At 41.3% G+C, this 13,207-nt stretch overlaps 1 protein-coding gene across 14 annotated transcripts in view; it reads right to left on the bottom strand.

The window, feature by feature from the left end:
- Window positions 1-1,794: 1,794 nt before the first annotated feature.
- Window positions 1,795-13,207, bottom strand: part of LOC107665636 (receptor-type tyrosine-protein phosphatase S-like) — a 51,015-nt gene continuing 39,602 nt past the window's right edge. For all 14 annotated transcript variants that reach the window (XM_016456572.1, XM_016456573.1, XM_016456580.1 and 11 more), the window contains 12 exons: window positions 12,806-12,903; window positions 12,579-12,702; window positions 12,296-12,471; window positions 12,071-12,190; window positions 10,926-11,080; window positions 8,966-9,251; window positions 7,579-7,757; window positions 6,363-6,489; window positions 6,155-6,280; window positions 5,839-5,993; window positions 3,389-3,524; window positions 1,795-3,206 (listed from right to left, as the gene is read on the bottom strand). In XM_016456572.1, the coding sequence (XP_016312058.1) occupies window positions 3,138-3,206; window positions 3,389-3,524; window positions 5,839-5,993; window positions 6,155-6,280; window positions 6,363-6,489; window positions 7,579-7,757; window positions 8,966-9,251; window positions 10,926-11,080; window positions 12,071-12,190; window positions 12,296-12,471; window positions 12,579-12,702; window positions 12,806-12,903 (1,751 nt within the window). In that variant the 3' untranslated portion in view covers window positions 1,795-3,137. The remainder of the gene's footprint in view (window positions 3,207-3,388; window positions 3,525-5,838; window positions 5,994-6,154; window positions 6,281-6,362; window positions 6,490-7,578; window positions 7,758-8,965; window positions 9,252-10,925; window positions 11,081-12,070; window positions 12,191-12,295; window positions 12,472-12,578; window positions 12,703-12,805; window positions 12,904-13,207) is intronic.

Below are 13,207 nucleotides of genomic sequence, written 5' to 3'. Positions count from 1 at the left end.
ACACACACGCACGCACACACACACACACACACACACACACACACACACACACACACAAATATGAACACACACTCACACACACAAATATGAACTCACACACACACACAAATATGAACTCTCTCACACACACAGACACACACACACAAATATGAACTCACACACACACACACATACACACACACACACACACACACACAAATATGAACCCACACACACACACACACACACACAAATACGAACTCACACACACATATGAACACACACACAAATATGAACACACACTCACACACATACACACACACAAATATGAACTCTCTCTCACACACACATACACAAATATATTTATTGCAGATGTTTATAAGATTATAGGTGTTTGTATGCGAGTAGCAGCACTACCTAGTGGTGAAAATGTGATAGTGATCACGAGTCACAAAAGTGAGAATCAGAAACCGGTCGATTCCATTTGAGTTTAAAATAATCACAGATGATATGCAATATGAAATAACAGACGACACACACACGGTCTTCACGTCAGTATATCCAGTCGTTCAGTTTTAATACAAAGTCGACATATCTACATACATGATCTGAAATCAATAAGCAGAGAAAGTGAAACACTACTGTGCATCAGCACGCGGCCCACGTTCACTGATCAGGTGTTGCTTTTGGTTCGTCTGAGTGCTTTCATCATTAAAGGAACATTTGATAGAATATTTCAATGAGAGCAGAATCGCGTCTCAGTGTGCTTCGATTCATGAAGAGAGAAAACCTGCAGATCAGCGTCTTCTTTACTAGGATGAGCTGGTACTACGGTACAGTGATGCTGATACTGCGCTACTACTGACAGAACACCACAATTCATCAGCTGATATTCTGTCTTTATTGAGATCATCAGCAGCAGCCAACAACCACATTCACCTGGCCGATTAGCAGAAAATGTACAGAACTATGTACTAATGTACTAAAATGTACAGAACGTGTGGATAATAATTTCAGCAATATTGTGTAAGTGTGGTCACATTAGCAAAAATTTACAGGTAAAAAGGATGTATTGTCCTTTTTATTAGAAGTCCATTTCCACCACAGAATAACATTAAAACATTTTTTTTTTTTTTATGTAATTGCAGCTTTTTAACTCACAATTCTGACGTTCCCCCCGAAATTCTGAATAAACTCAGAATTGCAAGATATAAACTAAAAATTGTGAAATGCAGTTGCAAGATATACATTTTCAATTCTGAGAAGAGAAGTCTGAATCTCAAGATAGAAACGTACAATTGTGAGAAAAAAGGCAGCGTTGTGAGATAGAAAGTTGCAATTACCTTTTTATTTTTTATTTTATAAACACACTTTGAAAGGTAAACTCAGAATTGTGAGAAAAAAATTCAAAATTGTGAGAAAAATTCGTAATTACCTGCTTTATTTTTATATTCCGTGGTGGAAATGAGCTTCCGTAATTTTCTGGTCAATAGCATCGTGATGTAAAAAGCACAGCTCACAAGCAAGTCACGTTTAAACCAAGCAGCTTTTCATTGGTCAATGCTGTGAATCCATGTGACCAAGATCTGCACGTGGAAATCTTTGGCCCTCCTGCGAATCACGTGGATTCCAGTTAAAATGACAGGAGTTCACTTGTGAAAATCATGGTATTACCGTGGTAGATTTTGTTGGGTTGAGTCAGTGCAGTTTACCGCGGTGCATCACTGTATGCTGTACTGTACACTGCAGATTTGTGACGCAGCGGCGCGACGCTGATCTGAGGCTGATATCGTCTCTCTGCGTGTGCTTCAGCTCGACTGATAATGCTGATGAGAAACGTGTGTAATGTCTAAGAACACGTCCGTTTTGTTTGCGAAGGAGCGATACTTCACTACCGTTTCGGTGAGGTTTGGGCTCCGGAGGGCCGCGGGCCGTCAGCTTCCTCTAGAACAATCAGTGCACAGGAAATATCAAAATATCTGAGAGGGATACGAAGCACAACACTGTACATCTGAGCCATGTACAGTCACATTAGCTGGCCAACTACACCACAGCTCACCAATTATATTGCCATAAAAATCATATAAATAAATAGATCCTTAAAAATTCAAGCATAATATAAACAAAGCGAAATAAAAAAATCAGGTCGATTAAATATTTGACAACAACGTTAAGGCTCACTTCACGTCTCAGGTGGAGATCTCAGAACCGGCTCGCTTCCGGCGCTACTCCTAAACATCACGCCTGCGCTAAACTAAACATGACGAGAAGAGTTTCGTCGGGTTCGTCTGATCGAGGGAGAATGCAACCATCTCAGAAGATCTTTCTAGCGTTTGACGCATGGCTGGAAATACTGGGCAATGAATCTCGCGATTCCTGTAGAACGTGCATTTATCTATAAACCCAATAACCGAGGCTCTTCCGTCGTCCCACCATAAAGACACAGCGGAGTACATTATGCCACAGCAGAAAGGAGCAAAAGAACATGATACAGATATGAGATTCAAGCCTCGAAAACGCCCTCGGCCTCCAAACACGGTGTAAGCAGCATATAGTCATGTAGAGACACACCGAATACAGTATTCACAGAGTTCAGTCCGTCTCGTGCACAGCTCCCGAGGATCAGAGATTATATCACGTGTGCTAATGTACGGCGTTGGCTGCGGTCGCTCCGTTAGGCACAGAAGGTAGGAGATCTGCTTCCGTTCTGCGGAGCCGACGCGTTTGTTTGGGATGGCAACGATGACTCTAGCAGGCACAGACGGGCTCGCGCTCATTCACATCTGATGTTGGCAAATACAGTTCGAAGAAACTCCCACTGAAGGGTGCAGCAATTATCCAGGCTTTTGATTTCATAGTTTCTTTTTTTCTCGTTGTTTTGCTTTAAATAGATTTTGTACATGTAATATTTTCCTGTTGTTATGAAGAAGATCTTCATCCATAGTTTAATATTTCTAAAAAGCCGACCACAACATTAATATCAATATTTGAACACTGAGGTAATAGTTTGCATTGTGACGCAGAGCGTCTCCTGGAGCTCCTGAGAGAACGTCTGCTCTGCGTCGCAGTCTGTGTGTGTTTCACGTGTCGTCGTCGTTCCTCTGCGGGTGTTTGTGGGGTTGTTGGGGGGGAAGGTTTTGTACAGGTTGGCGTTCTTCTTATGTTGCATAGTGATCAAAACTTCCAAGGTACTCCAGAGCGGCCTGATAGCAGAACTGATACTCGTCCTGAGAACAGACAGATGGGAATATGTGATTAAAAAAATAAGCAGATTTTTGCACTTTTCCTATACCAGTAAGAATCACACTATTTGCATGAGTGACGTTGTTTCCTGAGAACGACTGAGATCTTCCACAGACTCAGAGGTCAGTGATAACAGCATTTGTCGGTCATGTGATGCGTGTTTTACCTCAGTCTGCACCATCGCCGGCCGTTGTGTGCGCAGCATTTTGACAGTCTGGAAGATGTCCACAGCGCCCTCGTAACGCATCCGCTCCAGGACGATACTGAGGGTGATGAAGACACCCGTACGCCCGACACCCGCACTGAGAGAGACAAGAATGAGACATAAATGAGCCAAGAATGAGACGAGAATGAGACATGAATGAGACGAGAATGAGACATGAATGAGATCAGAATGAAACAAGAATGAGACGTGAATGAGACAAGAATGAGACGTGAATGACACATGAATGAGACGAGAATGAGACATGAATGAGATCAGAATGAAACAAGAATGAGACGTGAATGAGACAAGAATGAGACGTGAATGACACATGAATGAGACGAGAATGAGACATGAATGAGATCAGAATGAAACAAGAATGAGACGTGAATGAGACAAGAATGAGACGTGAATGACACATGAATGAGACGAGAATGAGACATGAATGAGACAAGAATGAGACATGAATGAGACTAGAATGAGACATGAATGAGACATGAATGAGACGAGAATGAGACATGAATGAGACAAGAATGAGACATGAATGAGACTAGAATGAGACATGAATGAGACATGAATGAGACGAGAATGAGACATGAATGAGACAAGAATGAGACATGAATGAGACTAGAATGAGACATGAATGAGACATGAATGAGACGAGAATGAGACATGAATGAGACAAGAATGAGACATGAATGAGACTAGAATGAGACATGAATGAGACATGAATGAGACGAGAATGAGACATGAATGAGACAAGAATGAGACATGAATGAGACTAGAATGAGACTAGAATGAGACATGAATGAGACGAGAATGAGACGAGAATGAGACATGAATGAGACAAGAATGAGACATGAATGAGACGAGAATGAGACATGAATGAGACGAGAATGAGACATGAATGAGATCAGAATGAAACAAGAATGAGACGTGAATGAGACAAGAATGAGATGTGAATGACACATGAATGAGACATGAATGAGACGAGAATGAGACATGAATGAGACGAGAATGAGACAAGAATGAGACATGAATGAGACGACAATGAGACATGAATGAGACGAGAATGAGACGAGAATGAGACGGGAATGACACATGAATGAGACGAGAATGAGACATGAATGAGACGAGAATGAGACAAGAATGAGACATGAATGAGACGACAATGAGACATGAATGAGACGAGAATGAGACGAGAATGAGACGGGAATGACACATGAATGAGACGAGAATGAGACATGAATGAGACGAGAATGAGACAAGAATGAGACATGAATGAGACTAGAATGAGACATGAATGAGACATGAATGAGACGAGAATAAGACATGAATGAGTCGAGAATGAGACATGAATAAGACGAGAATGACACATAAATGAGACGAAAATGAGACATGAATGAGATGAGAATGACAAGAATGAGACGAGAATGACACATGAATGAGACGAGAATGAGACATGAATGAGATCAGAATGAAACAAGAATGAGACGTGAATGAGACAAGAATGACACATGAATGAGACGAGAATGAGACATGAATGAGATCAGAATGAAACAAGAATGAGACGTGAATGAGACAAGAATGACACATGAATGAGACGAGAATGAGACATGAATGAGATCAGAATGAAACAAGAATGAGACGTGAATGAGACAAGAATGACACATGAATGAGACGAGAATGAGACATGAATGACACATGAATGAGACGAGAATGAGACATGAATGAGACGAGAATAAGACATGAATGAGTCGAGAATGAGACATGAATAAGACGAGAATGACACATAAATGAGACGAAAATGAGACATGAATGAGATGAGAATGACAAGAATGAGACGAGAATGACACATGAATGAGACGAGAATGAGACGAGAATGACACATAAATGAGACGAGAATGAGATGAGAATGAGACATGAATGAGACATGAATGAGACGAGAATGAGACATGAATGAGACGAGAATGAGACAAGAATGACACAGGAATTAGACAAGAATGAGACGGGAATGAGACAAGAATGTCACATGAATGAGACGAGAATAATACGAGAATGAGACAAGAATGAGACGAGAATGAAACCAGAATGAGACATGAATGAGACATGAATGAGACGAGAATAAGACATGAATGAGTCGAGAATGAGACATGAATGAGACGAGAATGACACATAAATGAGACGAAAATGAGACATGAATGAGATGAGAATGACAAGAATGAGACGAGAATGACACATGAATGAGACGAGAATGAGACGAGAATGACACATAAATGAGACGAGAATGAGACATGAATGAGACAAGAATGAGATGAGAATAAGACGAGAATGAGATGAGAATTATATGAGAATGAGATATGAATGAGTCGGTCACACTGAGATATGCTCCTCACGCTCATCTCGAAACGCACCTGCAGTGGACTGTGATTGGTCCGTCCTGACCGAACTGCTCCTTGGTTTTATGCACCTGTCCAATGAAATCAATGAAACCCTCCCCTGACTTTGGAACTCCTTGTTCTGGCCAATCGGTGAACTGGAACTGTCTGACGGTTCTGGACTGTCCGTCCTGTGGAGAGAAAGACAATGAGTCTGAACCTCTCCAGACGTGTGAGCCTATAGAAACAGATAGGATCTGCCAGGACAATTGTGTCTCTGGCGTGCATTCCTGAAAAGATCTGAACGTAAGACTGACTGCTTTACCTGATCATACCGCGGTAAATGACTCACCCTGGCGTCGGTGACTTTGAACTCTCTCAGGATGTACTGTGGCATGTTGTATTCTGCCATGGGATCCACTACAAAGTACTGATAGCGCGCCGAGCGCTCGGCTGGCCAGTACTGGTGACACTTCTCCTGTGAACACACAAACACACGGATGTTACGACTGCTTCAGTCAGATCCAGATGGAGCGTGTTTTCCTCCGGCCGTCACTCACCCGTCCCATCTCACGCAGTTTGGTCAGCATCACCACGATGGTGGAGTTGTGCTCCCACAGCATGCGCCAGAAGTCCTCAGTGGTCTCCGCTAGCGGCCCCTGCGTCGCAATATACGCCCTCTGCTGCCTGGACACACATCGACACGTGACCACCAGCGGTATTATCCACCGCGTAACATCATTAAATCTGGAGCTGGAGTCCAGTGGTGTACCTGTATCCGTCGATGAAGCTGGCGTTGATGTAGTCGGATCCTTCCAGGCCTCTGATTGGCTGCAGACACACGCGGGTGGTTTCGTACGGCATGATGTTCACCAGCCGGTTCTTGAACTTGTTGCAGGGCAGATTAGCGCTGACGAACCTGGAGGTGTGCGCTTTACTGTTGGCCAGACGCTGACAGAACCACAGACAGAATAATGTGAAGCATGGCATTAAACTGCTGCAGGTCACAAACTGAGTTTAACTAAAACGAACAGATTTGAACTTTGTTGAAGGTCACATTAAAACTGCCCTGGAAACATTTGACCAGGACTTAATAATTTATTTTGACTACTTTACTATTTATGTACTATGCAGACTTTCATTCTCAAATAGATGCATATTTAAATTCAACATAAAAATATGAATTGTTCAAAACTCTGATGATCTAAACAAAGAGTGAATTAATACATTTTCTCTATATTGTAAACATTATGATCACACCTGTAATAATCGCTTTAATGAGCTTCTGCCTGAAATTAATTAATGGTAGCTAACTGTATGGTTCTATTACCTTGAACTGTTTATTTGTGAAATGAACATTACACTTCTGATAACAGATCACTCTAAATTGTAATGTAGACACATGCATGTTCTGTAAAGCTGCTTTGAAACAATGTGTATTGTGAAAAGCACTTTACAAATAAAAAGTAAAAAAATAACAACCCATTGTTATTTATTGTGTAGAAATGATGTATGTACACTACCAGTCAAAAGTTCGGAATAATAAAAATGTTGTAATGCTTTTGAAAGACAAAAACATTCTTCTGCTCAGCAAGGCTGCATTTATTTGATCAAAAATACAGTGAAAACAGTGAAATATTATTAGAATGTAAAATATCTGTTTTCTATGTGCAATATACGCCCTCTGCTGCCTGGACACACATCGACACGTGACCACCAGCGGTATTATCCACCGCGTAACATCATTAAATCTGGAGCTGGAGTCCAGTGGTGTACCTGTATCCGTCGATGAAGCTGGCGTTGATGTAGTCGGATCCTTCCAGGCCTCTGATTGGCTGCAGACACACGCGGGTGGTTTCGTACGGCATGATGTTCACCAGCCGGTTCTTGAACTTGTTGCAGGGCAGATTAGCGCTGACGAACCTGGAGGTGTGCGCTTTACTGTTGGCCAGACGCTGACAGAACCACAGACAGAATAATGTGAAGCATGGCATTAAACTGCTGCAGGTCACAAACTGAGTTTAACTAAAACGAACAGATTTGAACTTTGTTGAAGGTCACATTAAAACTGCCCTGGAAACATTTGACCAGGACTTAATAATTTATTTTGACTACTTTACTATTTATGTACTATGCAGACTTTCATTCTCAAATAGATGCATATTTAAATTCAACATAAAAATATGAATTGTTCAAAACTCTGATGATCTAAACAAAGAGTGAATTAATACATTTTCTCTATATTGTAAACATTATGATCACACCTGTAATAATCGCTTTAATGAGCTTCTGCCTGAAATTAATTAATGGTAGCTAACTGTATGGTTCTATTACCTTGAACTGTTTATTTGTGAAATGAACATTACACTTCTGATAACAGATCACTCTAAATTGTAATGTAGACACATGCATGTTCTGTAAAGCTGCTTTGAAACAATGTGTATTGTGAAAAGCACTTTACAAATAAAAAGTAAAAAAATAACAACCCATTGTTATTTATTGTGTAGAAATGATGTATGTACACTACCAGTCAAAAGTTCGGAATAATAAAAATGTTGTAATGCTTTTGAAAGACAAAAACATTCTTCTGCTCAGCAAGGCTGCATTTATTTGATCAAAAATACAGTGAAAACAGTGAAATATTATTAGAATGTAAAATATCTGTTTTCTATGTGAATATGTGTTAAACTGTAATGTATTTCTGTGATGCGCAGCTGTATTTTCAGCATCATTACTCCAGTCTTCAGTGTCACATGATCTTCAGAAATCATTCTAATATGCTGATTTGCTGCTCGAGAAACATTTCTGATTATTATCAATGTTGAAAACAGTTGTGCTGCACAATATTTTTGTGGAAATCGTGATTCATACCATTCAAATGTTTAGGGTACTGTGAGTAAGATGAAAAAAGAAATGAATACTTTTATTAATCAAGGATGCATTAAACTGTATGACAGTAAAGACATTTATAATGTTACAAAAGATTTCTATTTTAAATAAATGCTGTTCTTTTGAACTTTCTATTAATCTGTGAATCCTCAAAAATAAAATGTATCAAAAACATTTTAAAAACTCTTAATTATTCCGGTAGTGTACAGTAAATCATCTAAGAAGTGATGGAAGTCCATATGAACAGCTGTGTGTGTCACATTATCAAGCGTACCTTGAACTCCAGCTCTATGCCGGTCACGTGTTCTCCGGCCTCCACCTGCGACAGGTTCTGTATGTAGGAGCAAAGGCTGCGCGCCGCCACCTCCGTGTTCCCGCATGCCACGGCCTCCAGCAGCGCCTCGTGGATGAAGCCGTACTGATCCTCCGTCTGCACCATGTAGTTCCTCTGCGAGCGCATCAGGGTCACGTGACCGTACACGTCCACCGTCCGCTCGTGACGGATGCGCTCCAGCATGGCGTCGATCACGATGAAGCAGCCGGTGCGGCCCACGCCAGCGCTGAGACACACATCAAACACCACGCTTTTACTACGGTATAATTTCCCTGATCCGTTTCTGCTCACTAATCCGAACGCTGACATCAAGACAGACACATTCAGCTGACAGATGTGGACACAACAAAGCACTGTGGGATTACACGGTTTAATAACTATAATCCAGATTACAGATGAACATGCATGATGCAGAACATCCGTGAGGAAACGCTGCTGCCGCTTGTGTCGTGTGTGTAATCTGGTGAAGATACTACACTACTATGAAAGAGAGTGTGTGTGTGTGTGTTCATGCATCAGTAATAAGATCACACTCTTCTCCAGACTCTCACACACACACACACACACTCAAATCACACACACACACACACACACACACACACACACACACACACACACACACACACAAATATTAAATGAAAATGAACCCAAATGACAATATTTCTAATATCCATTTACTACATTTTTCATATAAGATTTAAATTTTATATAAATAATAATAGAAATAAATACGATTTTATTAAGTTTAAGTTGAAGCACTAAAATTGCTGACTGAAAAGTTAAATCAAAATAAAACAAACTATTTAAAAAATGTTTTTGTTAATTGAAAAAAAAGCTAAAATAAAATATAAATATTGGATGAAAAATTGAACCCAAATGGAAATTAGAAACGGCAACATTTCTAATCTCACACACACACACACACACACACTCACTCACTCACTCACTCACACACTCACTGGTCAGCAGATGTCAGCATCACACTGCACTGCAGCAGAAGGTGAAACGCTCACTATCACAAACCCTCGTCTGCACTGAAACCAGTGAACTCACAGCATGACGTCAGTGAGTCCAGAGACCCGGTCCAGACCAGAATTCTGTAAGATTCAGATCAACACTGGCGCAATGTCTGATAGTGTCTGATGGGAGAAACGAAACTTTTCTAAACTTTGAATCAACTAAGCGTTCAAAATGTGCCATGCTAGTGACGCCTGCGGATCAGAATGATGTAAATGCAATGAAAACGTACAAAAACACCTTTTACAAAACAACTGCAAATCTTGTATTGAAAATATAATCTATTAAATCCAATTAACAAATCATCAAATGCCATTAAATATGAAGTGTGTTATTTTATATATTTATATATTTGGGCTTGTTTTGTTTGTTTTATGAAGAGTTTGCTTAATCAGGTCAAAAAGAGACTATTAACTACTCTTTTATTATGCAAATGTATCAAATTTATAAAACTGATCCAAGATCAGGTAAAAACCATATAGACACTGGTTCATAGGCTAATAAGGACACTGAAATTCTGACATATTAATGACGAAACGAAGCCTTGTTCACTGAAGTCACATACAGACTGTGAGTCTGATACAGGCTCTGATTCATAACAAATGATTCACTAAGGTTTTGAAGCTTCATGAAGCAGTGTTTTGAAAGTGCGGTTCCGGGTGGATTTGAGTTTAGTCTGCAGCGGCGTCCTCACACAGCACAATTAATGAATAAAGCAAGCAACTCTTATATAACACAGTCTTACTGAAGCGTTTGTGAGTGAATAAACAACACACATTTATCATCTGCCCAGGAAAAGCTGCACGGATCGATGGAAAGCTTAGCTTCCTGACACCAGTGAAACACAAACACAGGTGACTCGGCTGAAGAGCTGAACTCTGACCTGCAGTGGACGATGACGGGGCCGGCGTCTGGCGGGTTACACGCTTTGACCCTGCGGAGGAAGGCCAGGAACGGAGTGGGATATTCGGGAACGCCGTGATCGGGCCAAGCGGTGAACTGGAACTGGCGCACCTCTCTCCTCTCATTACAGCCGCTCTGATGAGGAAAAACATCAGGATCAGAGCTTATGATGGAGTCACACTGTGACCGCACAAAACACTGAGAAACCTTCCGTGTTACAATCCAGAGCAAACTGGGGTCTGTGAATTCATGTGGAACTAAAAATTAATTAAATTATAAAATGTAAAATTAAAATAAAACAATAAACACAAAACACTTACTAAAATAGATTAACTATTTTATTTGTTAATCTGCAGTAGAAGTGATTACACTCGCAGCAAATGAAGACGCTTCGTTTCAGTGCACCCTAGATGTAACATCTCATTTTGGCTCATCATATTCATTGAAAAAGATAAAAGTTATTAATAACTTTTTGGATGTGAACTGAGAGCAGTCCTTACCAGTGTTGGGGGTAACGCATTACAAGTAACGTGAGTTACGTAATCAGATTACTTTTTTTTTCAAGTAACTAGTAAAGTAACGCATCAATTTTAAATTTACAAGAGTTACTTTTCAAATGAGTAACACAAGTTACTTTGTTTTCCCACTGATTCACTCATTCACTGTCCCGTGTTGAGAGAAATCAGGAGAGAGTGCAGAGACAGAGGCTCTCAAATATACAACTTTTGTTTTTTCGTTATTAAAAAACAAATAAGCAAACCCAGCCCAGGTGACAAAAAGTAACACAAATGTAACGTAATGCATTACTTTCCATACAAAGTAACTAACACAATTAGTTACTTTTTTATGGAGTAACGCAATATTGTAATGCATTACTTTCAAAAGTAACTTAACTTTCCCCAACACTGCTCATTACGATCTATAGAGGAATAAGAGTGATCTGTGTGTTCATTAAATGCAGGTGATGTTTTGAACTGATGGTGGCGCTAGAGGGTTTGAGATAAAGAGGCCGAATTAAAAATGACAGAAGTTTAAACTCTCAAATTTTAGACTCTTTTGCCGGATGGTTTTTCTGGATCTCTGGATGCTGATTAGAGCGAGAGCAGAAATATAAACGCGTCTCACCTTGTGCAGAGAGAAGGTTCTCACACAGAATGTGGCCAGCTCCATGGTATCCAGCAGAGCGACCTGAACCGCCCCGAACGTGTCTGTGCCACGACTGGGCCAGTACTGATCACACTTGATCTAAACAAGAGCAACACAGAAGATCAGCTGAAGGCTAAACGTGTCTCGGTTCTTCAGTGTTGTGTGTGTTAGGGTCAGGTGTGTTCTGTCTGGTCAGTCTCTCACCCGTGATTTCTCCTCTAGTTTGGTCATCATGACCACTGAAGCAGCTCTCTGCTCCCACACCATCCTCCAGATATCCCCGAAGGTCTCCGGCAGTGGCCCCTGGGTGGCGATATATGCGTTCTGCTTCCTGAAACCGTCGACGTAGTTGGCATTGATGTAGTCACTACCCACAATGCCTAGCGGAGAGAAGAGGACAATGTGTAAGAATGAATGTGTATCTGCTAAGAGCTGGTGTAGTGTTTCAGACAGAGACTCAAGATCACAGCAGCTTCAGCGGTCGTACCGTCTGTCGGAGCGAGGATCACACGCGTGTGGTCGTACGCGATCACGTTAGCGTAGCGGTTCTTCGGCTTGTTCACCTCCAGGTTTGAGTGTTCCCATGTGAACTGCTGCCCGGGATCGATCGACTGAGAGAGAGGGAGAGAGCGCTGCCACTGAGAGAGCACATGTTCTATCTGTGTTAGTGTTGTGCTGTTGTTTAGCGCTCAGCCGCTGAAGGTCGTTACTCACCTCGTACTCCTGCGACAGATGCAGGTTGTCGTTGGCCTTCAGGCGCTCCGTGTGCTCGGGCAGCTCAGAGATGGGGATGAGCGGGTGACTCATCATACCTGCGGGGCAAAGGTCACAGCGGTCGTCATGGAGATGACCCACAAACCATCAGCACAGCTGCGTGTGAATCACAAAGAAAGAGCTCTGACACCTAGTGAGTGTCACAACACCTCGTGTGCTGCGATAAACTATTCTGCCTTCTTCAATCCCAGAATGCACTGCAACAAACTCAGTGAAAGACTCAATCCAAGTCTAACCCTAATTAAAACTGGACTGCTTCACCCACAGTGTGTGTGATGTGCTTCACGTGAGGAGTGAGGTGTGTGTGAGTGTGAGTGTGTGTGTGTGTGTGTGTGTGTGTGT

Source organism: Sinocyclocheilus anshuiensis, unplaced genomic scaffold (assembly GCF_001515605.1).
Source record: "Sinocyclocheilus anshuiensis isolate Anshui unplaced genomic scaffold, SAMN03320099.WGS_v1.1 scaffold711, whole genome shotgun sequence".
In the NCBI taxonomy this organism is placed as follows: domain Eukaryota; kingdom Metazoa; phylum Chordata; class Actinopteri; order Cypriniformes; family Cyprinidae; genus Sinocyclocheilus; species Sinocyclocheilus anshuiensis.
This window is presented reverse-complemented; position numbering and strand designations above follow the sequence as displayed.